Source organism: Eptesicus fuscus, chromosome 18 (assembly GCF_027574615.1).
Source record: "Eptesicus fuscus isolate TK198812 chromosome 18, DD_ASM_mEF_20220401, whole genome shotgun sequence".
Taxonomy (NCBI): Eukaryota; Metazoa; Chordata; class Mammalia; order Chiroptera; family Vespertilionidae; genus Eptesicus; species Eptesicus fuscus.
In genome coordinates this window covers 6501674-6528940 of record NC_072490.1, presented here as the reverse complement: position 1 = coordinate 6528940, position 27267 = coordinate 6501674, and the positions used below count along the sequence as shown (strand labels likewise).

Below are 27267 nucleotides of genomic sequence, written 5' to 3'. Positions count from 1 at the left end.
AACAAAAGCAGTTTGGGTTGGATGAGAAGCAATAGAGGGTAGTAAAGAACACAGACCCTAGAGCCCAGCTGTCTGAGTTTGCATCCTGGCTCTGTCACTTGTGGTAAGCTGTGCCATCTTGGGGCTCCATTAACTGTTCTGTGCCTCAGTTTTCTCATCTGTAAAATAGTGAAAATATACAGTAGGTTATAAATTCCACAGGTCAGAGATATATCTTTTTGCTCACTGCTGGATCTCCAGTACCTAGAATGGAAGTGCTGGTACATGGTAGGTGCTCAACACATAGTTGTTGAATGAATAGTAAATGAGTGTGATGCACAAAAGGTGATATGGGGGCAGGTAATAGTAATTTATAATGACCTGGACTGATGAACAGGAATTGTCATATATTCTGAGGTAGGACAGACTTCCCTTCAAGGAAGATACTATGGGAGTAGGTGAGGAAAGGCAGGAGAAATAATGACATTTTTCTGGGTAAAGGTGACCTCAGGTTAGGTCAAACGTGTTTGTGCATAGGGCAGATGAGCTATGATCTTCTCTGGTTGACCATTATGTCCTGTATACCCATGGAGTCCATGAAGGAAGCTTGATGCTGTCAGAATTATGATTGGATTTACAAAGTCCACCACTTTGGGAGTGATTGTGCCTGAGAAAGTTTGGCCCAAGCCAATAAGAACTTGGCAGTTCCCTGAAGCTGGGGCAGGTAAACCCCTACGCTTGGCCTACAAGCTAAGATTTGACAGTTGTCCCAACCAGAAACCAGAAGCAGGAGCACAGCAGTGAGCACATTCTAGTCTCTACCCTCATGCTGAGTCGGGGAGAAGGACATGGAACAGGTTACTTCTGGGGTGCTGAGTGTCTTAAGGAGAAGTGTAGGGTGCTAAGCAAGATGTGGTAAGTTTAGCCAGGCGTTAGGGATGTATTCCAGATAGTAAAAACAGCAAAATCTCTGAAGCAAAAGACAGCATCACCCTTGAAGAATTGAAAAAGCTTGCCAGAGCAGGAGCATAGAGAGCCAGGAAGAGAGGGCCTTAAAATAAGGCTAGAGAGATGGACTGGGGCCAGACCCACAGGACTTCTTAGACCATATTAAGGATTTTGGATTTCATCCTAAGAGCAGTGAGGTGCCACTAAAGGATTGGCAGCAGAGGTGCTACATTTGCATTTTATAAAGGTTACTCTGGATGCATGTAGAGAAGGGAATTAAGAGGGGAATGGCATTGGCAGGGGACCAGTTAGGAGGAAAGCAGGGGAACATGGCAGTGCCTGGACTCTGCGGTGGTGGCAGTGAGGATGATGGAAATGGAAGGATCTGAGAGCTATCTAAGGAGCATAAGATTCAAAATTTGGTGGTTTACATGCATAAGCAACTGAAGGGATGCTGGTGCAATGACATAAAGGGAACACTTTAGAGGGAGCAGGGGGATTCACTGGGGAAAGATGAGCAAGGAGGATCATGAGTTGAGTCTGCGACATATTGGGTTCCAGGAGCCCCTGAGACAACCAGGTGGAGATGCCCAGGAGGAAGTCGGTTTTATGATAAATAGACTCTCGATTCCAATAATTACAGGCTGTTGTTGTTCCTTGTAATTTAGCCCCTATCCCAGTGGTCGGCAAACTCATTAGTCAACAGAGCCGCAGTTTGCCGACCACTGGTCTAGAGCTTAGAAGCTGAGAGTGACCTAGAGATACATCATTGAAAGCAGTTGAATACAGGCGGTAATTTAGAAATGGTGCAAGTGGATGGATGATGTTGAGGGAATCAAGTAAGATGAGAAGGTCTGGGACAGAGTTCTAAGAAGCAACAACATTCAATGATTGAACAGAAGAAATGCAGTCAGTAGAGGAGGCTAAGAAGGAATGCCTAGGCATAAGAGAAGACCCAGGAGAATACAACACAGAGCCAAAGGTCAAAATTCCTTCAAGAAGAACAGAAAGGTCAAAAGAGGCAATCCTATAGAAACAAATAAGATTGAGCATCAAAAGAGTCCAGGGTTTTGGTCATGTGATGTCTTTGGTGATTGAGCAAGAGAGGATTGGTGGGGTAAGGGGGCAGGCAGAAGCCACATTGGAGGGAGGGATGAAGAATAAATGAGAGGTAAGGAAGTGGAGATATTATATATAAACAACTTTTTCAAGAACTTTTTCTGTGAAGAGAAGGAGATAGTAAAAACGACACTATAGTGTAAGTAGAGTTGAAGGAAGATTTTATTTTGGTTTTCTTATGTGGAATTTTTAAAAAGGACATTTACATGTTAATGGAGATGGTCTGTGAGAATGGGGGAGATTGAAAACATAAAGGGAAGAGAGGGAATGTTCCATAAATTCTTGAAGTGGCTAGCAGGAGAGAAAGCACAGGTGGAGACATTGGCTGTTAATAGGAGGGGGGACATCTCTTTAATAATAACAGGAGGAAAGTTCTTTCTGGAATAGCTTTTTTTGCAGAAGACTCTTTGAGGGAGGAAGCCTGATCGTTTACAAGCTAGCAAGTGCATAATTCTTTTAGCCTCTGTATCTCCCCAGACAGTCAAGAGCAACAAAGCTGAGGCTGTTTACAAGGCTGAGTCTCTCCCTGTCCTGCCTCACAGACAGGCTGCTTCCTGCCACAATGGTATCTCTGCAAGATTCCTCACTCAGCACTACTTCCTGTGCTTCTTTTTAGTGCCAGAGAGAGGCATGGAGAGGGGGCGATGGAGGTTGGAAGAGAGAGGAGAAAGAGAGAAATAGTAGTCTGGGAGGCTGAAGGCATGGACTGAAATAGAGAAATGTGGCAGAATTTTTGGACAGTGACCAGCTGGGACTCATGAATCCCTAGTGGGACCAGCCAGCATAGTCATGTACTTTCTGCATCCAGGTTCAGTGCTCAGGTGCGGAGTAGTCTGTGCATTGAGTTTATTCCAAGTTGGGGTTCTGCCAGATAAGTACAATGAAGGGGGAATCGCAGGTGTCTGCAAAGGAATAAATAGAGGGATGGACATGAACTCTAACTTAGGTAAGTTGAGAAGTCAAGACATGACATAGGTGATGAGCAGTTAAAAAGTATAGGGTGCATGGTCTGGAGGACTAGATGGGGAGAGACTGGATTGGGGTTGCTGGACTGAAGGAACTTCAAAAACTAGGAAATAGTAATCAGAGAAAGGGAGGCTGAAGTGGAGATTGGAGGCAGTGGTTATTAGTAATGACAAGGTCTAGGGCAGTGGTTCTCAACCTGTGGGTGGCAACCCCTTTGGGGGTCAAACAACCCTTTCACAGGAGTCGCCTAAGACCATCGGAAAACACAGATATTTACATGCCAATTCATTAACAGTAGCAAAATGACAGTGATGAAGTAGCAACGAAAATAATTTTATGGTTGGGGGTCACCCACAACATGAGGAACTGTATTAAAGGGTCGCGGCATTAGACATGTTGAGAACCACTGGTCTAGGGGGTGGGGGTCTGAAGTGACTCCTGGCTGACAGCTGTCATTGACTACACCTGTGATGCAGAACTGGAGGAATCTGAACAGAGGTGCCCACCCTGCTTGACCAGCTTGGCTCAGAAGTATCTGATCTGGGAGTGCAGCCCCTCATGGCTGAAGTTCAAGACGCTCCTGTTCAGGATTGTGACGGACCCCTTTGCGGAGCTCACCATCACCCTGTGCATCGTGGTGAACACAGTCTTCATGTCCATGGAGCACCACAACATGAGCCACACCTTTGAAACCATGTTCGCCGTAGGCAACATTGTGAGTGCCTGGCAGCCACCACCATGCCACCATGGCCGGGGAGCTCTGGGGGGGGGGTGGCCACATGCCCTGGTTGATTGGAGCGTTGGTCTAGCTAGCGGAGAGCAGAGGAGCGGTGCAGGAGATGGGTGGACGCTGAGTCCAGGAAGTCAAGTCCAGAGGGCCAGGCTGAGCTGGTGGGAATTGCTTGGGGATGAGCGAGCACAGGGAAGTGGACCAAGAAAGCCCTGACCACTCGCATTCTCCCGATTTTAGATGCCTCTACCTTGAAATACGTGTGAAGGCCACTGTCCTATGTAAAGATATGGACATTCCAGTTTCCTTCCAGAAAAGGAGAACTGGAAAGAGAAGGGAGAACCTATTTCTAAGAAGTCAGCATAGACCACAGAGGGCTTTATGGAAGAGACTTTTGGGTCCACACCCCCATTTTACAGTTGGAGAGGTTGAGGTGAGAGAGAGAAAGGCCTCCACTCCTGTGACGGAGCAGAGCGCCATTTTGTGAAATGAAAGCAAGGGAGGCATTTGGGGGTGCCTACAGGTGCTTTATAAGTATTAGCTCAGAGTCACAACGTTAGGAGGCCATCATCACCCTCACAGCCCAGAAGAGAGCACCAAGACTCAGAGAGGTTAAGAATCCCGCCCAAGGTGACACAGCTGGGGAGGTGGAGCGAGACTTGTCCAGGTTTCTCTAGGGCACAGGACCTTAACCCCATCCCCCACCAGCCCACCCTGACTTGCCTACAGAGAGCACCCCACAGATGCCCCTTGAAGAACACAGTGGCAGTCTGTGCCATTAGCCAAGTCCCTGACACTCCCAACCCGTTCCTTCTCTGTAAAAGCAGTGCAACCCTGTGTTGCCCAGGCTGGTGACAGGCACCAATGCGGTCAAATGACAGAGAAGCCCCTGGCCCTGGTCTCTGCTTTCTTCTTACCTGTCTCCCTTCCCTGCAGGTTGTTGTGTGGCCTGAGCCTGGTCCTGGCCTCTTTTGACCTCAGAATTCTGTCCTAAGACACTCCGAGCTGGAAAGAGCCTGAGACAACGTATTATTTTTGTTCTTGCCAATAGCTATCATTTATTAGTGAATTACTGTCTGCCAGGACCTTTGTGGAGGCCTGCACTCGCATTATCTCACTTTGATGGTCACTATACACTTGAGGAACTTGGGGTACAGAGAGGACGCGTGACTTGTCCAGCTTACACACTCTCGGAAATGGCCGAGTTGGGATTTTTATCTGGGTCTGCGTCGCCCCATCATCCACGCTTTAAACGATTGAACCGGATTGACTGCTCATTTACATGATTGTGTAATAATCATCCTCCTCGTGATTATCCACTTATCCCCCTTCTTCACCGTGCAGATGGACACCCTTAAGGGTGGGTTCCAATGCGTATGCCCTGAGCACTGGTCCAGAGATCTCTCTCTGCCACGTGGAGTGTTCCCAGCCCCAACCCTCCAGGAGCCTGAAGACCAGACAGACACTGAACACAAACGAGGGAAAGGGGTTTGCTGGTTTACGGAAAAAAAAAAGACACTTCGCTGCTGCTACCCTATTCGTCATTGGCCCCTGCCCCCAGGGACCCTGGCTGAGATGGCTCCTTCTTTCCCTCCGCAGGTCTTCACCGTGTTTTTTGCGATTGAAATGCTCTTCAAAATCATTGCCTTTGACCCCTACTATTACTTCCAGAAGAGGTGGAACATTTTCGACTGCATCATTGTCACCGTGAGCCTGATAGAGCTGCTCACGTCCAAGAAGGGCGGCATGGCGGTGCTGCGGTCCTTCCGCCTGGTAAGGTCCTCTCTTGGCCACTCGGGAAACATCCCCACCTCCGGGGAGGCTCTCCCCTGGGAGCAGACCCTGCCCCTTGCTCCTGCTTCCTTTCCTGTCCCTCTGGGCAGCAGGCAGGACATGACTCCTGGAAGCTTTTTATTTTATTTATCTTTAAATTTTTATTGATTTCAGGCAGAGATAGAAGCATCAATGATAAGAATCATTGATTGGCTGCCTCCTGCACGCCCCCTACTGGGGATCCAGCCTGCAACCCAGGCATGTGCCCTTGACCAGAATCGAACCCCGGATCTCCTTCAGTCCACAGGCCCATGCTCTCTGCACTGAGCCAAACCGGCTAGGGCGAGAGTTGCTTCTAATATTCTCATGAGCGGCTGAGGGTAATTGAGATGCAGAGCAGTTCAACAACGACCTGAAGTCTCCCAGCTGCCGAGGGGGGAAGAGGGCTAGGGGCCCAGAGGGCGAGCAGCAGACCTGCATTTCAAAGTCAGGTTGCTTGACCCCGGAGTCCCAGCTCTTCCCGCCTCACGGAGGTCATCCTCTGACTCCCTAGTGCCCCAATCACAGCCCCCATGTGTCACACACCTGGAAAACTGCCACCTGCTAGCCTCATGGCCTGACGCTTCTCCAAACTCAGCTCCGGTGCGCCCTCTACAGGAGCAGTTCTTCTATTCAAGTAGCTGGTGCCCCATTGCCCACAGGCCACCCAGGCTTATAAGAGCCACATTTGCCAGATTTGTCAGATTGCCAGGAAAGTCTGGGGTCACTGGGGTCTCCCAGTTTTCAGGGCCATCTGGAGGAAGCGTGGTGCCTCGCTGACCCCTTGTTCTCAGTATTCTCTCTGTGCTGTCCGGCTCCGGAGAGATGACGGAAGGAAAGGGAGCAAGCTCAGACGTCTCACTAAGTCCATTTCCAGGCCAGACAGTCTGCTTGGGTCCCCATCAGGGAACCCAGTCAAACAGCCCTGAGCTCCTGGACTTGGGGGTCCCTGCACCAGGGTGGCAAATGCAAACGCCTGTGGGAACCAGGCAGGCAGTAAAATAAATTGGCCAAGGAAGAGCTTCTGGCCCTGGGTCTTGTTCCATAAAACAGGCAGGGGCAACTCAGTCCCGTCTAGGCCAACCAACACAGAGCCCGGCTCCAGGGAGGGCATGGAAATCAGGGGACTCACCCATTGCTGTCAGAGTTTCCAATTTTTTTATGAGAAAACAGAAATCCAGATTTTAGGTGGAAATGGTTCATATTGGCTAGTAATTCAAACATTTTAAAAATTGTTGACAGTGTTACAGATGGCCCGCTTCCCCTCCACCCCCCCTTCAGCCCTCCCACCCCCACATGCTAAAGGCCAAATGAAGCATGTCCCGGGACACATGTGTGCCCTGCGCCACAGGTGGCGACATCTGCCGGAGATGACGGGGCCTTCGCCATCCTGTGGAGGAGAAGGGCAGAGTGGGCCTCGGGGCTCGTGAGCCATAACCTGGGAATTTGGGAAAATCAGAATTAAATCACAGTTTTCAAAAGGCAGATTTTTCTAAGTATCTAGAAAAGGATGATAAGAGGCAGGCACCTAAGCTCTAAATGAAATCTCTTTTTAAATTTCCTTTTCTGGTTTTTATTCTTTTTACTAGCATTGTGCTATTTAATATCTTTGTATCCAGAAACCTCTCATTAATTCTAACAATTTATCTATATAATCTTTTAAATGTATTAACACAATCATATCATGCCAATAATGAGTTCTGTCTCTTCTAAGCTTTATACCATTGGGGTTTTTTTTTTTATTAAAAATGTTTAATGTTGACACAATTGCAGGTGTCCCCCTTTCCCTGGCCCTTTGCCCACCCTCCCTGCCACCCCCTCCCTTGGCCTTCACCAAACTATTGTAGTCCCTTCACTTCTTTATCCAGCCACCCCCATCCCCTCCCCTCGGGCATAAGCCGGTCTGTCCCATGAATCCATGCTTCTGGTTCCATTTTGTTCGTCAGTTCATTTTGTTCATTAGATTCTACATTATCGTGCTGATTAGGACATCCGGTACACTGTTGGAACGAAGTGTTCACAGCAGACATCCTTGCTGTTTTCCTGCTCTCAGAGAGAATGCTTTCAATATTTCACCAAGTCTGATATTTGTGACAAGTTCTTTTAAAGATTAAAAAAAATCAGTTTAGGAAAATATTTTTGTTAGAAATATTTATTATGGACCTGGTCGGGTGGCTCAGTTGGTTGTAGCATCGTCCTGTGCACCAAAAGGTTGTGGGTTCCATCCATAGTCAGGTTGCATGTGGGAGGCAACCAGTCAATGTTTCTCTCTCACCTCTCTCTTCCTCTTCCTCTTCCTCTTCCTCTTCCTCCTCCTCCTCCTCCTCTTCTCCTTCTTCTTCTTCTTCTTCTTCTTCTTCTTCTTCTTCTTCTTCTTCTTCTTCTTCTTCTTCTTCTCCTTCTTTTCTTCTTCTTCTTCTTCTTCTTCTTCTTCTTCTTCTTCTTCTTCTTCTTCTTCTTCTCATTCTCCTTCTTCTTCTCCTCCTCCTCTTCCCCTTTCCTTTCTCTCTAAAAAAAAATCAATAAAGACATAACCTCAGTTGAGGATTAAAAAGTATATATACTATATATTTTTTTATTATGAATAGATGTTTAATTTTATCAAACAATTGTTCTGCATGCACTAACATAATCACAAGATTTTCTCCTTCAATCTATTAGAGTAGTAAGTTATATTAATTGATTTTCTAATGTGAAATCAACTTTGCATTCCTGGGATTAACCCAACCTGATCATGATATAATCTTTATATATTGGAAGGTTCAGCCTGCTAAGAGTTTGCTCAAAATATTTGCATCCGTATTGATGAGTAATATTTGTCCTATACTTTTCTTTGTTTGCATTGTCCTTTGCCAGGTTTTAGTATGCTAATTGCCAGGTTATGCTAATCTTCATGAAAAATATTCCTCTTATTCGACACCCAAACTTTGGGTAAGATTGGAATTATTTGCTCCTGGTGGATTTGGTAAAATTCTCTAAGGAAGCCATCTGGAGGTCAAAATTTTTCATTACTGATTTAATTTTCTTAATGGCTGTGGAACTAGTCAGGTTTTCTATTTCTCAAAGTAGTTTTGGTAAGTTGTATTTTTCTAAAATTTTCCTTCTTGTCTAAATTTTAAGTGTATTGACATAAAGTTATGTATGCTATGCTGTTATCTTTTTTTTTTTTTTTTAACCACAATTTACTAGCAGGTATGTGCCCTGACCGGGAATTAAACCCACAACCTTCTTTGTGTTTGGCACGACACTCTAACCAGCTGAGCCACCCAGCCAGCTGCTATGCTGTTATCTTTTAAGGGCCTACATCACCTGTACTTATGTTACCTTTTCCTTTCTTTTAAAAAGAATGATTTGGGCTTTCTCTCATCTTTTTTTATTAGTCTTACAGAAAACCGTCAATTTAATCAATCCTTTCAAAGAACCAACTTTTAGCTTGTGGATCCTCTGTACTTCATTGATGTTTTCTGTGTCAATTAACCCTGCATCTTATCTCAATTACATTCTCCGTTCTGCATATTTCATCCTTTCCGAACTTCTTAAGATGGAATTGTCAACCTATTTTTTCCACTATATTCATTTAAGACTTCAATTTCCTTCTAAGAATCACCTTGATGTGTAAAATTTTCCTTATTGTTTGGTTCTAAATATTTTCTCATCTTTAATTTGATTTATTCTTTGAGTCGGGTTAATTAGAAGCATGGTTCTGAATTTCAAGACATATGTGGTATTTCTAGTTATCTTTATGCCATTGAGTTCTGGCTTCTTTGTCTTATAGTCCAGGAACATGTATGATGTTAGTGCTTTGAAATGTATTGATAATTTCCTTTTGGCTTAATATATTGAAAATGTTCCTTATGCACTTGAAAAGAATGTACCTTCTGCTGTTGCAGGGAGCAATACACTGCATAATCCGCTCAGTACAGGAAGTTCATGATATGGTCCAAATATTCTATATCCCTGCTTGTTCTAGTAATTAGGAGAGAATGGTGTATAAAACTATTTCCCACTATGATTATGGTGAGGTCTCTTTCTCCTTCTGGTGTTATCCTGAGGTTGTGTCATTAAGTGTATACAAATTTGAAGCTGTTACATCTTCCCAGTAAAGTGAAACTTACCACTCAGAATTGACCTTCCTTATCCCTAAAATGCTTTTGCCTTAAAAATCTCCATCCTTAATGTTAATTCAAAATAAAATTTTTTGTTTGTTTAGAATTTGCCTCATATATCTTTATGCATTCTTTCTCTTCTAATCCCTGTGTATCTTGAAGGTTTTTATATGTCTCTTGTAAATAGCATAGTCAGATTTTAGATTCTTATCCAGTTCTGACAAACCAATCTTTATCTTTGAACCAAAGCATGTAGTCCACTCATTCTGTGAACACCCATAGACCTGAATATGTGTCTATCATTATATTTGGGGTTTTCCATCCCCTCCCTTCTCGATTTCTTTTGGATTGTTTGTTTTTCCTTATTCCACTTTCCCTTTTATTGGTTTTGAAGCAGAATATTCTGTTTTTATTCTTTGAGCGGTTTACCTTAGTAATTCCAGCATGAGCAGTTAACTTAAACAAAGTGAAAGTTAGCTAAAATCTTTACTTTTCTCCAAGACAAATTTCCATTTGTTACCCCTTCCCAACTTACAATTCTGTTAAGTAGTTTAGTTTTATTTTGTTTCTTTAAATCTGTGACTTTTCCCAGCCAGCGTGGCTCAGTGGTTGAGCATTGACCTATGAACCTGAAGGTCACAGTTCAGTTCCGGGTCAGGGCACATGCAAGGGGTTGCGGGCTCGATCCCTAATGTGGGGTGGGCAGGAGGAAGCTGATCAATGATTCTCTCTCATCATTGATGTTTCTATCTCTCCCTCTCTGAAATCAATAAAAACGTTTTTTAATATTTTTTTTTAAATCTGTGACTTAATCAACAGTAAATAATCCTAGTGTTGTACAAACAGTCCCTGAACTCAGTATCTTCACCCAATAAGGGTATATTTCTCTCTCCTGTCATAGTATGATGCAAGCCAGGCCTGTACAACCATCAGAACTTGCCTCCAGCTTATGGAAAATGGGAGGCTGAGGCTCATTTTTACCTTTTAAACAGCCAAAGGCTTTGCAGTCAGGGGTCATGGTTTCCTTTGTAATTCACTTCTTTTAAAACTTAGATGGCCAGCCTCAGACCGCTCTGCGTGCAACATGCCCGCCGTGCTTTCTTTGGCGGAGTTCTCAGCTCAGCTTTATTTCATTGCTTTCTGGTCACCATGCCTTTCTCTCTCAACTCAGTGGTGGCCACACCATTAGCAAAATCTTTGCTAAGAGTGGCTTTGTTTCGTTGAAAAATCTAACTGGTCTTCAACACTTAAAGACTTAACCCCATGGCTTATTGATTGGGATACGAAGCAGTGTACTTTTCCCCCTAAACAGAAAATTTCAGATTAGTCATGAGATTAACTGGAGAGGTGGTTAGTTAGACACGAAGGAATACTCAACAACTATTAAAAGCAACAGTTTATAAATTTTCCATGATAATATGAAGCAATTCTTTTGTTGTAATGCTAAGCTGGGCAAAGGCTACAGAGAGCAACTGGATGGGGGTGGAGGTGGAGGTGAAGGTCAAGGGGAACATGGACGCAGGTGGGGCTGCTTTCCTGTACCACTCATTCTAATATCAGCAGGAGCCAGCCAGGTGGTTTGGGGAAGTGGGGGCGCGTGCATTACAGCCCAGCAGCAAACACTCTGTAAATGCGTGTTGACTGGTTGGCTAACAGTAGTGGTCCCCAAGTCCAGACGTCTCTAGAACAGCAAGTGGAGGGATCCTGCCCTTTATAAAGACAGCAAAAGGATTAATAGAGGATGACTCCATTTATACCCTATAATGAGAATTATACACAACTTGCTTACAGTTTAATATAAGCTTAATTATGGACAACAAACTGCTATCATAGGGGATTCTAATACAGTTGACCCTTGAACAATATGGGTTTGAACTGTGTGGGCCCACTTACACGAGGTTTTTTTCCCTCCCAATAAATACTGTAAATGTATTTTCTCTTATGATTTTCTTAATGACATTTTCTTTTCTGTAGCTGACTGTATTGTAAGAACACAGTATATAATACATACCACATAAAATATGTGTTCATTGACTGTTTATGTTGTGGGTAAGGCTTCAGGTCAACAGTAGGCTATTAATAATTAAGTTTTGGGGGAGTCAAAAGTTATACATGGATTTTTGACTGCATGGGAGGCCTGCACCCCTAACCCCCATGTTGTTCAAGGGTCAACTGTATTAGAATCCAATTATATTAATATCTAAACTCTCCATCCCAACCCCATCCCAACTAACTAAGGAACCAGTGGGAACCGTTAGCCAGATGGGATTAAGGCAAGAGCCAATGCCTGGTCTTTTTGCCCAGGTGCCAGTGAGCTTGCCTCTGTGTCCCTCACTGTCCCAAGTCAGGCCCCTCAGACTCATGGTGTGGTGGGTGGCTGTCACCCTGTAGCAGGCCCTACTCCAACCTCTGCTTTTACTCTTGTCCAGAGTTTACCGTGAGAATGGAAACTTATCAATCATGTTGCTAAGGAAAGTTACATTCTCCTAATACCCTCCACTAAAGGGATCTGTCTAGTGACAAACACTCAGTTGTTATTAGGGTTTGTCAGCCGCCTCTATGTCCAGTCCACAGAATTGGTGTTTCATGCTCTGCTTCCAGTATGAGGAGAACACCGTCCTGACTAGGTGTCAGGTACGGCGCTTCCTGTGTAAGAGGGTTAACCCTCCTCCCCTGGGATGCGCTCTCTGCTGTGTGGGTGATAAAACTTGCTGTCCTGCTCTGTTCAGCACTGCATCCTAGCACTCCATCCAGAGCCCGGCTCTTGGTAGGTCCTCCATAAATACCCCATGACAGCTGAGCCCAGATATTTCTTTCTAACAAATTAGAGAACCATACAGATGTATTTTTAAGTGTGTATACATCTTTATGCATGGTGCTTTTGCTCTCTTGTGGAATTTAGCACATTTGGGTGTACAATGAAGACTTTGGGAGTCTTTGCCTTGTCTTTTCTTAAAAAAAAATTTATTGATTTCCAAGATGAAGGGAGAGGGAAAGAGAAGTAGAAACATCAATGATGAGAGAGAATCATTGATCAGCTGACTCCTGCATGCCCCACAATGGGGATCGAGCCCGCAACTCGGGCATGTGCCCTAACTGGGAATTGAACCATGACCTCCTGGTTCATAGGTCGACGCTCAACCACTGAGCCACACCAGCCGGGCTCTTTGCCTTGTCTTTGTTAACTAAACCACTCATTCCACGAGGGCAGGAGCCTCTCTCCACACACCTCTCAGGCTGGCACAGTGCCATGTATACCAGTGGTTGGCATCCAATAAGGTGGACAGTTTGGTTGATCTATTAAATGAACACATGGGTCATTTATTGCTGTGTCTGTGATATCATAGATACTTGCTATTTCAGTATCTATGATATCACAGACACACACATCCATGACCCCAAGATAAGATATGCCCTAGGACCGTGGTTGGCAAACTGCGGCTTGCGAGCCACATGCGGCTCTTTGGCCCCTTGAGTGTGGCTCTTCCACAAAATACCACGGCCTGGGCGAGTCTATTTTGAAGAAATGGCATTAAAAGAAGTTTAAGTTTTAAAAATTTGGCTCTCAAAAGAAATTTCAGTTGTTGTACTGTTGATATTTGGCTCTGTTGACTAATGAGTTTGCCGACCACTGTCTACAGAATAGAGTATGTACGACAAGACCACCTCCCCCCCCCCCCATTATAAGCCCCCTGACTTTGCCACAGTCAGTGAAGCACCTTGAATATGTGGGAACCACAGAGGACTGATAATATTGTCGAGTAACTCGTGACATAGGAGGAAAGGTGTCTAAGGATACCTTCCTGGGAGCACCCCATCTTAATGGAATGAGCTGCCTTGTGCTTTTCCTAGGCCTTTGGTGTCCGGCCAAGACTTGCGACGAAAGGTGATGAGAACAGCCTCCAGGACCTGACACAGTCTCTGTTTCCCTGCAGCTGCGGGTCCTCAAGCTGGCCAAGTCCTGGCCCACCTTAAACACCCTCATCAAGATCATCGGGAACTCAGTGGGGGCTCTGGGGAACCTCACCATCATCCTGGCCATCATTGTCTTTATCTTCGCTCTGGTTGGCAAGCAGCTCCTCGGGGATAACTACCGGGACTATCGGCACAAGATCTCTGCGCCCGGCGAGGAATGGCCTCGTTGGCACATGTACGACTTCTTCCACTCCTTCCTCATCATCTTCCGGATCCTCTGCGGGGAGTGGATTGAGAACATGTGGGCCTGCATGGAAGTCGGCCAGACCTCCGTCTGCCTCATCCTGTTCCTGACGGTGATGGTGCTGGGGAACCTGGTGGTGAGTGCGGAGCCCCACTGGGGCACTGTCTCTGGGCAACGGAGGAAACTTCCGGGTGATCCTGAAAAGCTTTGACGTGGAGCATGTTTTATGCCCACAGAGTACATCCCGGATTGAAGGCCTTCAAACTTTTCAGAGTCATTTACACGTCGCATTGTAAGAACTGTCCCTTGGGAGGCAGCCTGACGTGTGGGAATAAGCACATGTGGCAGAGAAGGAAGGACCTGGCTTAGAATCCCAGGTCCGCTGCTAATAGTGGTGGCTGACCCAGCGCACGAGATAATATCCCCGAGCTCTAATTTCCTTAAAATCAAGAAGAATACAGTGGGCTTACTGGGAGAATTAAATTACAGGAGATGGCATATGCAGATTGCCACCGCCGTGTCTGGGCTATGGCAGGAACTCAATAAGTGATAGCTGTTAGTCGTCGTTAAAGGAAAATTTTCCTTCCCTGCTCCTGGGAGTTTCAGAAAATATTTTTTCTCCAGGAGAGTAAAAGCTGGCTGATTTCTCCAAGCTACGAAGGTCCCAGCTAGGAGCAGGGAGCAAGCGCGATGGGACAAGATTAATAAGGAAAGCTGGACCATGGGCAGTGTCCAGCCCACCGTGGCAATGACACAGTCCACTCCCAGGTTTGAGGGGAGCCTCTCTGGAGACTTCCTGACGATTGGCCCCAACACCCCTTCTCTGCCTCAGCCTGGCTCCTCACCCTCAGCTTAGCTCCAGCCGTGCTGGTTCTGGGCCCCCTTGGTCTCCCAGCACCAACTGGCTGGAGGGGGAAGATGGACTTCCAGGGGCCCCTTGCTTGTTGCCCTGGAAGTCCACCAGCTTAGGTTCTTTTCCCGTCAGAGTTTTACAGACAGAGAAAGCTAAACCAAGAAGAGGGATGAACCAACAAATCCAGGCTCTTCTGAGTCTTTCCCACCCAGGTTCTGAGGCAGAGATGCCTTCCGCCCACATTCCCGTGTGAGGGGCTGGCTGAAACCCCTTTCTTGTAGGCTGAGCTCACCATCCCTGCAGGCCCTAACCCTCAGGCAGGAGGTGTGCCTCTCTGAGCACTTTTACATCCATCCCTCCGTCATTTCCTCTTCACAGCCACTCTGAGAGGTTCAGAATCCCCACTCCCTGCTTTCAGGTTGGAAGCGATGAGATGTGCCTAGGATTCCAGAGTGAGGACTAGGACCCAGGGCTCTGGCAGGTGAAGGTGGTCCCAGGGAGGCCCACGCCTGCTCCTCTCTGTTGTCCCTGGACATCCCTTTGCTCAGCAGGGGCCATCCTCCTCTATGGTGGAGAACAGGCTTCCCAGTCTTATGTACACGGGGCAGGTCACTTATGACACCCCCAAGGCTCTCCTCGGTTGCTCACAGATGGTCCGTTCCCCCAAGAGGGAAAGCATCCCGGGATGCAGGGAGAAGCCCAGGTGTGGCTATCCGGCTATGTCGCTGGGACCAGGTGGCCCATGGAGGGGCTCAGTCCATGGATTGAGCAGTCTTCTCTTCCACTCCTTCTCTTCAGGTGCTCAACCTGTTTATCGCCCTGCTGCTGAACTCCTTCAGCGCCGACAACCTCACAGCCCCAGAGGAGGATGGGGAGATGAACAACCTGCAGGTGGCCCTGGCCCGGGTCCAGGCGTTTGGCCATCGCACCATGAAGACTCTTCGAAGCTTCTTCCGCAGGCCCTGCCTGTTCTCCCGGACCAAGGCACAGCCCCAGCAGGTGGTGAAGATCCCACTCTCCAACTCCAAAGTCGAGAACCACATCACTGCTGATGCAGCCCTGGGGGGCCCTGGAGGTCTCTCGGCCCCCAGAGACCCCGGGGACAGCCACAGTGACTTCATCACCAATCCTAACGCATGGGTCTCTGTGCCCATTGCCGAGGGTGAATCTGACCTGGATGACTTGGAGGAGGAGGAAGAAGAGGAGGATGCTGGGAGCTCCCAGCAGGAAGTGATCCCACATGGGCAGGTGAGAGTTCTCCCACTGGACGGCCATGGGAAGCAAGGAGAAGTCTCGGGGAGGGAGTGACAGGGGCAGAAGGGAAATGATGATACAGAGATTTACCAACATCAGGGCTGGCCCGGCCTGGAAGAGCTCCAGGCTAGCCAGGCTAAGGCGCCCTTGACATAGGAAGTGCAAGTCATGCCATGCTTCCTCAAGGAGGTGGCATTTGAGCACCTGGAAGAAAGGGTCAGGATTCCCAGGGCCAGCAGGGAGCAGGGGCCCCCTTGAACCCCAGGCCACTTGTAAATGCTTGGGGCTGTCTTTCACACAGTGGCCCTATTTGCTCCGCCAAACCCTGGCTCTGTGCATGAGAGGCTAATGAGATTCCTCTAAGAACAGGATGCTGTCCACGAGCAGGCTCCTCTTCTCTTCAGCAGAAGCCTACGGAGTCCTGGTCATTATGTGACTCATTTATCCGACAAGAGATGTTACAGGGAAATGATACTTGTTCCTTTTGGCACCAAAGAATTTCAGCCTTTGAGTAATATATTTTTTAATACTTTGCACAGTTCCCTACTGTGTATCAACCCTCATTAACCTCTTCCCCATGACTGGGGGCATGCACTTCTGCACAATATGGGAAGGCAGGGATCCCTGTGGGGCCCAGGGACACACAGGGCTGCTGGCCATCCCACTAAATGGCCTGACACAGCTGCGCTTTGAGGCCGTGGCTCTTCCATGGCCTTCTTCCCCTGCAGCTGTCACTTCTCTTGTGTTCCAGCAGCTGCTATCAGCTGCCATAGTTTACATGCCTTTGTCTGGGTAACAGCCAAGGGCAGGGCGTCCATCCCCATAGTAAAGGACGTGAACTCTGGGATGTCTATCTCCACTCAATGGCATTTTAGTTACTTTGGGGTCCTCGGGTGGCTCCAGATAGCCACGTTCACTACCACTCTGACCTTTGGACAATTAATAATGGTCCTGGCTAACATCTATTGAGCCAAGCACTTTGTTCGAAGCGTTTTATAAGCATGAACACATTTAAGTCATCAAAATAACTGAATGAAGTAGACCTTGCCTTCTCAATTTTGCAGATGGGAAAAATGACGATCAGAGAGGTTAAGTAACTTGCCTAAGGTCACAAGGCTTGTAAGTAATGAAGCCAAGAGTTAAACAGATCTATCAGGCTGTCGAGTCTCCCCACTCCCTTCACACAAGTGTACGGGTGCGTGGATGGGTAGAGCTTAGTTACCTAGATACAAAAGCTCTTCTAATTTAGAAGTGGTCAGCGGAGGGTGGACCCGAGTACCTAGCTGGGATCCCCTCTCACTAGCAGGAGCAGCTGCAGCAAGTCGGGAGCTATGAGGACCACCCGGCACCCAGCAGCCCAGGCTCTGGAACGTCCTCTGAGGACCTGGCTCCATACCTGGGCGAGAAGTGGAAAGACCAGGCGGCCGCTCAGGCCCCTGCAGAGGTAGGTAGAGAGCTTCCTGGAGAGGTGGGGTCTTCCAGGCTGCACTCAACCTCCTAACCTCAGATCACACCTGGGAATTTTTCAAGTCCCTCCCAGCCCCCTCGGCTACTCGGCACGACTTCAGGAGGGAGAGTGAGGCTGGGGGCGGAGGACCAGGTCCTCAACCTCTCGGAGCCTCCTGGTCTTCACTGTGACACTGAATGGTAACCTTGGCAGGATCCTTTAGAAGCTTAACTGAGATGCTGCTTGTCAAGTGTTTAGCTCTTCCCTGAAATGGAATAAGTGCCCAGAAAATGACAACCAAGAAGAAAGGAAACCGAAGACAGTGCACAGAGAGTTAGGTGAAGCTGGCAGATGAAAGTCAGGGTTGCTTGTGGGGGAGACAGCCTCCCCGTGGCTCCCCACCCCCGCTTTCCTTTGTCCACACCTTTTTCTCTCGTCAAAAACATCCTGGTGCTCTGGAGTGGCTGTCAGTGCTGAGCAGTCGGCGGACAGCCTTACACAGACTGAGCAGGAAGAGGACTCGGGGGTTAGGAATGCCTTAGAGGAGGTAACAATGAACTTGGTGGTTTCATTACAAACCTCTGAAGAAGACGAGCTATAGGGAAAGAGGTGTCTGTAAAGGGTTAGCGTCTTTCATCCACTGTATTAAAAATCAGGAATTTAACTTGACCCCTAGCCGCTAAGGGCAGACGCTGTGACAGGCACCGGACTAGGCCCTTCAGCCTGAGGAACGCCAGCTACTGGCTGTGGGCCCCTGGGCAAGGCTGACCACAGCAGCGGGAGATAAGGGGGTGGGCTGACACGGGACCTGGGGCCCCCGGATGAACACAAGCCACTGGGGTCCAGCCGGGCGAGGGTTGCACCTTCCACACGTGGACATCCTATTTCCTCCCGAGCCTGCTAAGGACGCCCCGGCTGCTTTTCTCTGTCCATGTTTTCGGTACACAGCTGCTGGGTGTTAGTCTTGTTTTTGTTTCGTCCATGACCCTGGCCAGGCAGGGAGGGGTCTGACAGTGACAGATGGGAACACACCCCACCATTTGGGTCCATTAGCCAAGCTATCAAGTTTACTAATAGGACAGCAGCGTCAGCTCCTAATTGAATTCATCTGGAGACATTACAGGGCCGGAGCTGCCAGGAGGGCCGCCGGGCCCCTGCGGCATTGCTCCGCGGTTAAATATTCAAGCCCAGTGAATGCACAGTCTTTATGGGGGTAATTATGGCGTCTCGGGCCATCGCCAGCACTCCATCAGGGTCTGGAGGGGGGAAGCCTCGCATCACTCAGAGAGCATCACTGGTCTGGGCCTCAGCTGGCCAGGCAGCAGGCATAGGAGGGACCCCCGGCGGGTCCAGCCTGCATCTCCGAGCTCGCAGCAGGTCGGGCCAGCAGTGCAGATTCCCCGGCCCCTCAGGGAGCTGAACTCACTGCCCTGGGCCTGTGCCCTGCAGGCAGCGAGCGACGGGAGCTCCTCCGAGGGCAGCACGGTGGACTTCCTGGATCCCGAGGAGATCCTGAAGAAGATCCCCGAGCTGGCCGAGGACCTGGAAGAACCGGAAGACTGCTTCACAGAAGGTAACTGACATGAATTAGGGCCCGAATCCAGTTCCACACTCATCCAGCACCTGTGCGTCCAGGGCCCTGGCCTGGGGTGCACCGGAGACAGGGCCCCTTGCTGCCTCACTCCCAGGCTTGGGGGACCAGCCTCAGACACAAGTGCCACAACTCAGGGCAGCCTGGGGGGCGCGATGTGCATCTCATGCCACGTTGGACACGACCCATGGGTGCTGTGCCCTCCCCGCCACCCCTGAAACCTCTCATTTATGAACTTACCCTCCTGAGGTTGCACGGGGAAAAGGAGTCACTACCACAACCGCTCTTGATTCGGGACATAAAGGACAGAGGAGGGGCGGGACGTGCTGTGGCCTGCAGTCTTCCGTGTCACCTCTGAAGACAGAAACTGCACCTGACTCCGCATTTCCCTCAGAGTCTAGAGCAGTTTGCTGCTCTGTTGACTAATGAGTTTGCCGACCACTGGCCTAGAGCAATGAGGCACATTATGTTCTCAATAGATACTTGTGCAATAAGTGAATAAAGCATACTATGAAATTGTGGCCTCAATAATAAAATTAATTTGTTTCATAAAGAAAACACTTCTAGTTTCCAGTTCCACATGACCCTGGGCTGGACCCAAGCTCCATCCCAGCCCATGGTGGCCCCTCAGTTCAGCACAGTCTCGGGTCATGGCCCCTCAGACACCACCAGGCCCAGGCCGCACGATTTGTCAGGCTTCCGGGGACAGGTGAGCATGCGCGCAGGGACCACAGGGGTCATCTATAAGAAGGAAGAAGGTCGGCCCGGCCAGTGTGGGTCAGAGGTTGAGCGTTGACCTATGAACCAGGAGGTCATCGTTCAATTCCCCGTCAGGGCACATGCCTGAGTTGCGGGCTGGATCCCCAATAGGGGGCATGCAGGAGGCAGCTGATCAATGATTCTCTCTCATCATTGATGTTTCTATCTCTCTCTCCTTCTCCCTTCCTCTCTGAAATCAATAAAAAAATATTTTAAAAAAAATAAAAAGAAGGAAGAAGGTTGGGAGGAGATGAGAGTGGGCCAGACCGATGGTGGAGAGGAGCCTCTGAGGGCAGGATAGAGAGACTGCCTGTGAGGGACCCCGCTTCTTGCATATTCCAGGAAAGAATTATTTTCCGAAGGGGTGGCAGGTGGATTTCCCAGCAGAGCCGTCTCCCTGCCGGGCTGGAGCAAAAATGCTCCCCCTGTCCCCGTAGGCTGTCCCTCACCATCAGTCACCTCTCCCCACAGGCTGCATTCGCCGCTGTCCCTGGTGCAAAGTGAACACCGCCAAGTTCCCATGGACCGTGGGCTGGCAGGTGCGCAAGACCTGCTACCGCATCGTGGAGCACAGCTGGTTTGAGAGCTTCATCGTCTTCATGATCCTGCTCAGCAGCGGGTCTCTGGTAAGGGAAAGGCCCTGGGGCTGCATGGGTGGGTTCCCCTGACTCCTGGGGTGCAGGCCCCCAACCTGTGGCTGGAAGGAGAGCTGCAGCCCAGCACGTGGGCTCCTCTCAGCAGCAGGGCCTGGTGGGTGCTAGAGCTGCCCCCCTGGCCTGCTTCACCCGGCTTCAGGCATTTCAAGCAGTGAGTGTGTGCATCCCACTTTATAGGCGGGGAAACTCACCTTCAAAGCGCTTAGGGACTTGTCCAAGGTTACCCAGCTTGTCAGTTGCAAAACCCAACAGCCCTCATAGGATCCCAAAGCCCCTGGCATGCCACCTTCCGACCCCCAACCACATTGGCCTTCTCTGAAGGCCCAGGACAGAGAGGACCATCTTTCCTTGTCTTACCAAGCCGCTTGTGAATATTGCTGTGACGTGTTCAGAGCTCACAAGCAACTCATGACAAGCAGCGCTTCTCACAATGTGATCACCTGGGGAGCTTGTCTGAGTGCAGGTCCTGATTCCAGAGATCCGGGCTGGAGCCTGAGACTCCGCATTCCCAGCAAGCTGCCCGGTGAGGCTGAATAGCCATGCCTTGCAGGAAAAGAGACTCTCAGTTAGGGGACACTTCCTAAGCCCCTTGCTGAATTCCAGGCTTTGTGGGACAAGGAAGGATGCTTCTCTCTGTTTGGTGGCTTAGTGTCACTGCACAGTCTCCACTCACCTTCCCAATGGACCAGAGTAGATGCCAGCACAGGCGGGGACTCTTCGTCCCCAGGTGTCCGTATTTCATGGGCGAGGAAGTCCCAGCTCAAAGACATGGAGGGACCTGCCCAGGGTCCCCGCTAGCTCGTCAAAGGGAGGACTAGAACCCACTCTCCTGGCTCATGGCTCCAATCTGGAAACAATCTACTGACTGTCTGGGCACCCACTCAAATGCCAGGTTCCCCAGGAAGGGTGCCCACACTGCGCAGGGTATAGCTTCAGCCTCAGGGGGGAGCAAAGGCAGCTGAGAAGGCCTGATCTGAGAGGTGGGAGGAAAAGGGGGCGGGGATGGCGCAGAGCGGAGGTAGCAGAGGCCTCCCCGGAGCAGCGCTGGTCCACGTGGTGGAAGGTGGAGAGGGCCGGGCAGCATCGGCAGGTGCCCATTGTCCCGGCACGGACACAGGGCGGTGACTGTCCACCTGGAATGGCAGTCTCGGTCCAGGGCCCCTTGCAGAGGCCACACTACAGGGTGAGAGGAGGCTGGAGGTGCTTTCTCCACGCCGACCCTTCCCTCCGTCCTGCCTGCCCTGATGGAAATAATCACCACATTTGCTGCTGACTGGATGCTTTCCTCATTACCCATAAATCCTCCCTTCCCCCAGCTGGTGGGCGGAATAATGGTAAATATGACACAACCTGCAGCCCAGATGTACCTGAGTGCCTAACTATGTACCTTATATGGACCATACATTAAGCCACCAATCAGCGCCCGCTGAGTACCCTAAGTCCCCATTCCTCCCCTCAGAAGGAGTGCTCACCTCTGCACGGACTGATGCTCTCCCCTTGCGAGACAGCCCGGCAGGTCTTTCCCCTAATAAAGCCGGTGTCACCTGGTTTTCGGCCTCCGACCGATCTTTCAGTTACCTCATTGGCTCATGTCTTCCCCCTGGGCCTTCTCTCCTGGTTTCTCCCCTCCACTCTCCCTTGCTCCTTCCCTCTCTCTTCTCCCCACGTTCCAGCTGCCCCACTTCCCCCATCCCCCACCCCAGCAGGGAGCTGGGATCCTGCCTCAGCAGCTCTCCACTCACCTCCCGTCTCCTTCCCCAAGGGACTCAATAGGCTGGCACCAAATTTAGTCTTCCTTATGCTTTTACTTTGAGTACTTTTGGAAAAAAAAAAAATAACATGAGTTTTCATCTGACAAAGTGCAAAAACAAAACAAAAAAAAAATCCCACCACTTGGAAATGATGGGAAAATGCAAAGAAAAGATAGCACCCATTTTCCTATCACTCAAAGAGAATCTCACTTTGGGAACATTTGGTACCCTACCTTCCCATCGGCCTTTGCAGGTACCACATACACATGCCGCAGCTGAAACCCCAGTTATTCATTCTGTCATCTCTCAGTCAGGGTTCTCAGTCATCAGGCTCCTCCTGGCTCACGCAGTGGTGGCCGCGCGGTCCATGCCAGGGCTCCCTCGGTGGGGCCGCCTGGGAGAGGAGCCCAGGGAACAGGGAAAGGAGCTAGAAAAAGACACAGGTTTCCAGGAAGTCTCAGCCAGATCCCACGGGAGCTCTGAAGCATAGAGGGCGCCACAGAGCTGTCCCACCTTGGGGCCTATTTAACCCACCGTCAGTCACTGGCTTTGGGCTGCCTCCCGCGGGGGGAAGGGGTCGGCAGGTAACCTCCTGAGGTGGAGGCAGCTTCCTTCAGCCCAGGGCCATCCTCCTGAAAGGGGCATTCAGGAGCTGGTAGCTGCCAACATGCACAGCAGGCGGGGGATGGGCGCTCTGTCCCCTTCAACAGGATCTGGGTGGGGCACCAGGACAGTTAGTGCCCTCCGGGTAAGTTCTTGAAGGCAGAGTTGCTAGGTTTCTACAACCTTTGAGACGGGTTACCAAACTGACCTTCCAAAGGACTGAACTGGCTTTCCCTCCCCTCCAGCCATGCTAGAGTGGCTGGCCCCACCCCCACAGCCACACTAACCCAGGGCTCCCCCCACCCCTTCCTTTTTATGCTCACCAATCTGGAAAAAGAAAACCCGCGTCTTCTTTTCATTTACATTTCCTTGATTCCCAGTGAGCTCCAGCATTCTTTTTCAGAGGTTCACAGCGATTCTTACGATTCTTACGTTCACTTCTGTGAACTGCCGGGAACATCCTTTAATGCTTTTATTCTTATACCAAGTCACAGTGAGCGTCCCTTTGATTCACTCCCAAACCCCAGTGTGAGAAGGTCTCCTTTCTCACTTGCATTCAGCTCCCCTGCAAAGTCTGAGCACGGCCACGTGGGCCCGTTGGCTGGGGAAGGCCTGGTTTGTATCTCACAGCGTCTCCTCCACTACTCCACCTCCTCAGAGCGGAGAAAACAAAACAATACAGGCCAGCTGGTTACCAGAACCCTCCCGGGGGGTGGGGGGCAGGCCTGGTGGGGTCCTGCCCCATCCCTGGGCCCCAGCGCTGGGAGTCCAGGCAACCTGCCATTCTGTTCCCTTCCTGCCAGGCCTTTGAAGATTACTACCTTGACCAGAAGCCCACGGTGAAGGCCTTGCTGGACTACACCGATAGGGTGTTCACATTTATCTTTGTGTTCGAGATGCTGCTCAAGTGGGTGGCCTACGGCTTCAAGAAGTACTTCACCAACGCCTGGTGCTGGCTCGACTTCCTCATCGTGAACGTGAGTAGCTCGGTGGGCATACGCGGGGCTTAGGGGCCTCACCTCTGATGGATGGCTGCTGTTGCCCAAGAAAGCTCGGAGGCCTGGTCCTCAAGGGCTGCACCAAAGCAAAGTCTTGAGCACGTAGCAAGGGGTCCGAGAACAGCCCTGTCCACCTGTGAATGGTAAGATCCGGGCAGTGCGTGGTTTTCTCACAACGATGAGCCTCGGGTGAGTCCTCAGTTCCTCGGCCTCCATCCAGAAAGACCACTTACCGTCCTCTGTATTTACATTTAAAACATGAGGCTCCCCAAGGTCTTAGGACCTTGCACCCATTGACAGGGCTTCTGGACTTAGGGGGCTGAGGCCTGCGCAGCACAGACAATCTGCCCTCCTGCCGGCGTGGCCCTCAGCCCTGGCTGCATTCTAGAATCACCTGGGTGGCTCTTACAAATACAATGAACATTGCCTGGCTGGTTTGGCTCAGTGGAAAGAGCATCGGCTTACGGTCTGAAAGGTCCCGTGTTCAATTCCGGTCAAGGGCGTATGCCCGGATCGTGGGCTTGATCCCCAGTAGGGGGTGTACAGGAGGCAGCCCATCAGTGATTCTCTCTCATCATTGATGTTACTCTCTCTCTCTCTCTCTCTGTCTCTCTCTCTCTCTCTCTCCCTCTCCCTTCCTCTCTCTCTAAAAATTAATAAAAATCTTTTTTTTAAAAAAATACAGTGAACAAACACTGCTATTCCCAAAGATGCATATCTCTCTGGTTCTGGGGTGCAGGGTTAGGAGGGGTCCAGGTATCAGGCTTTTGTAAAACTCCTGGACATATCCAATGTGCAGCCAGGCTTGAGAACCCCTGAGCTAACACCACTGGCTTCTCCCGGGGGCACTGACGGGGAGAGAGGATCCCCATGGAGAGGTGATGAGCTGAAGCTCCTGTCAGACTCACACTAACCTGTGGCCACGAACCCTAAAAGCTAGGTGTGATCTCTCCCTGATCTTAACCATTACAATCTTCTATCTCTGTCCAGGCCTTTGCCCTCTTGGCTTTGCCAGGTGGCTGCCTGCGTCATTTGTTCACGGGTGCACAGCTGAGGGTCCCTGCGGGCCAGGGGAGACACATGTTGTGTTTGTCTCTGCCTCCCCCACTTCAGCAGCCACCAGCACCAAGGTCTGCACATCAGAGGTGTTGGGAAATGTGTCTGCATTTGATGTTTGCCTCCTGAAGCTGGATGGGGTCCAGTACAGAACATTCTGTCCGCCTCCTGTGTTGGCAGGTCCTCCACAGCAGGTCTGAGCACTCAAGTCTCTTCTTTCCTGATGCCAATGTGCTAGCAGCATCAGGCCCCTATACCACCGCGATGAGCTAGCTGTAAGGCCTGAAATCGGAGTCACAGTATTCATAGATGAATGAAAAATGTTTTCTTCTGGCTACCCACCCCTGTTAGGGGCACAGTCACGCCAACCTATATAGGTCTCACTAGCTTCAGACTTGAATGCTTTAAATGTGATCATCTGACCATCCATCCTTTCTTCCATACATCCCTCCTTCCATCTATCCAACCATTCACCCTTCTGTTTTCTTCCTTCCAAACATCCATTCATTGTAATTTCTTCCATTTATTCTCTCCATCAATTTTCTCCCTCTACTCATTCATTCTCAAAATTTCATTCTTCTTACCTTCTGCCATCCATTCATCCTAACCTTCCTTCCATCCATCTGTCCACTGGTTCTTAGTCCTTCTGTCTTCCTATCTTTTGATTCATCCTTCTGTCTAACTATTCAATCACCTAACCTTCTTTTTCATTCATTCATGTACTTCCCAACCCAGCATCCTTCTATCCATCCATTCTTCCATCTTTCTATTCTTCCTTTAACCAATCCATCTATCCTTTCTTTCTTCCATCCATTTGTCCATTTGTCCTTTTTTAACCCATCCATCCATCCATCCATCTATCTATTCACTATTCCATATTTTTTCCTTTCTTTCTTCAATTTTTCCTTTCAATTATCTATAATATCCATCCATCAACTTTCCATCCAGCTGTTTTTCCTTCTTTCTTTCCTTCCTTCTATCCATCCCAACATGCCTCTGTCTTTTCTTCAATTCATCAAATGTTTATTCATCACTACTGATTATAGGGCTGACTTATGAAGTGCTCTGAGAGAGATAAAGCCAATAAATTAAAACTCTGTATCTCCAGGAGTTTACACTTCAGTGTTCCAGCAGATTAGACACACAGGGAGAAATAAACATAATATAAGGGGGTATGTGGTGAGCACTGTTGGAAATAATTAGTATCTTAGGTACACAGGGACATGAGCCTGCTTCCACCCAGTGGAGTTTGTGGTTAGGAAGGTTTCATATAAGAGGTGGCATTAGGTATAGGGCTTAAAATGAGCAGGAACCCTAGCTGGTTTGCTCAGTGGTTAGAGCATCAGCCTATGGTCATAGGTTTGACTCCAGTCAAGGGCATTTATCTCAGTTGCAGGCTCAATTCCCAGCCCTGTTGTGGGAGGCAACAGATCAATGTGTCTCTCTCACATTTATGTTTCTTTCTCTCTGCCTCTCCCCTTTCCTTTCGCTCGCTCTAAAAAATCAATGGAAAAAGTATCCTGAGGTGAGGCTTAACAACAACAAAAATGAGCAGGAGCATGGAGGTGCAAAGAGGACTGGGGGGTGGAGGGCGGCAATCTTAGTTAAAAGATGATCCTGAGCAAAGGAGCAGGCACAGGTGTACTTAGGGCACAATTTGGGTAGAATATAGGGTGAAATATGACTGGAAAAGTAGGCTGTGGCTGTGGCTATGGCTGTGTCATATGGGCTAAAGAGTGTGGAGCTTATCCTAAGTACCAGTGAAGGTTGGGAGTAAAGGAGAAACATGATCATAGTCAGATTTGCAGTGGAGAAAGGATGGGATGGATGCACTACAGGAGCCTAGAGGCCAGTTGGGAGGCTACGTGCCCTGAGGGGGGCGGGAGTGGGGCTGGGCTTGGGTGGAAAGGCTTTGCTGGAGAGGCCCCAGCCCCTGCTTGTCCCAGCTGCAGATTTGCACAAGAGCCAGCCTTCCTAGGGTGCTAAGCAAAAGACTAAATGGGGTCCAGCATGGAGCTGGCCTCAAACCTCCCTGCTCTGCCAGCCATGCAGTTGGGTGCCACCTGCTGGTGTCTGGAGCCTTGCACGCATGAAAGAAGGGGGTCCTTTCATTCCAGTTCTTTATCCTGGTGGAATATGCCACCCGTTCCAAGAATAGGCATCTTTTGAGATTCTAGCACCCAAATATAAATCCCTCCCCTTCTGAAGTTCCGGTGTATATCCCCTAACTGCCAGGATAAGCTAAGCCTGAATTCGGCCTGCCAGTCATGGTACAGTAGGATCTCCTAGGATTGGTGCACAGTCTCTAGCAAGATCCTGCATAAGGTATCTCCCCGGCACCTTCAGAGTTCCTGGAAGGTGTGACCATTTTTCCATGTCAGTTTGTGTCCTTGGCAATCCTTGGAGGAACTAACAGACCAACAGGGACTCAGCCATTATGTTTCAGCTGTCTATCAAAGCTGGCTCTCATGTACCCATTG

At 49.3% G+C, this 27267-nt stretch overlaps 1 protein-coding gene across 1 annotated transcript in view; it reads left to right on the top strand.

Moving 5' to 3' along the window:
- Positions 1-27267, top strand: part of SCN10A (sodium voltage-gated channel alpha subunit 10) — a 79092-nt gene that overhangs the window by 35764 nt on the left and 16061 nt on the right. Inside the window, exons 13-20 of the mRNA XM_054729544.1 lie at positions 3489-3727; positions 5342-5515; positions 13596-13955; positions 15471-15920; positions 17233-17370; positions 18823-18946; positions 20195-20349; positions 23537-23710. Coding sequence (XP_054585519.1) covers positions 3489-3727; positions 5342-5515; positions 13596-13955; positions 15471-15920; positions 17233-17370; positions 18823-18946; positions 20195-20349; positions 23537-23710 — 1814 coding nt within the window. The remainder of the gene's footprint in view (positions 1-3488; positions 3728-5341; positions 5516-13595; positions 13956-15470; positions 15921-17232; positions 17371-18822; positions 18947-20194; positions 20350-23536; positions 23711-27267) is intronic.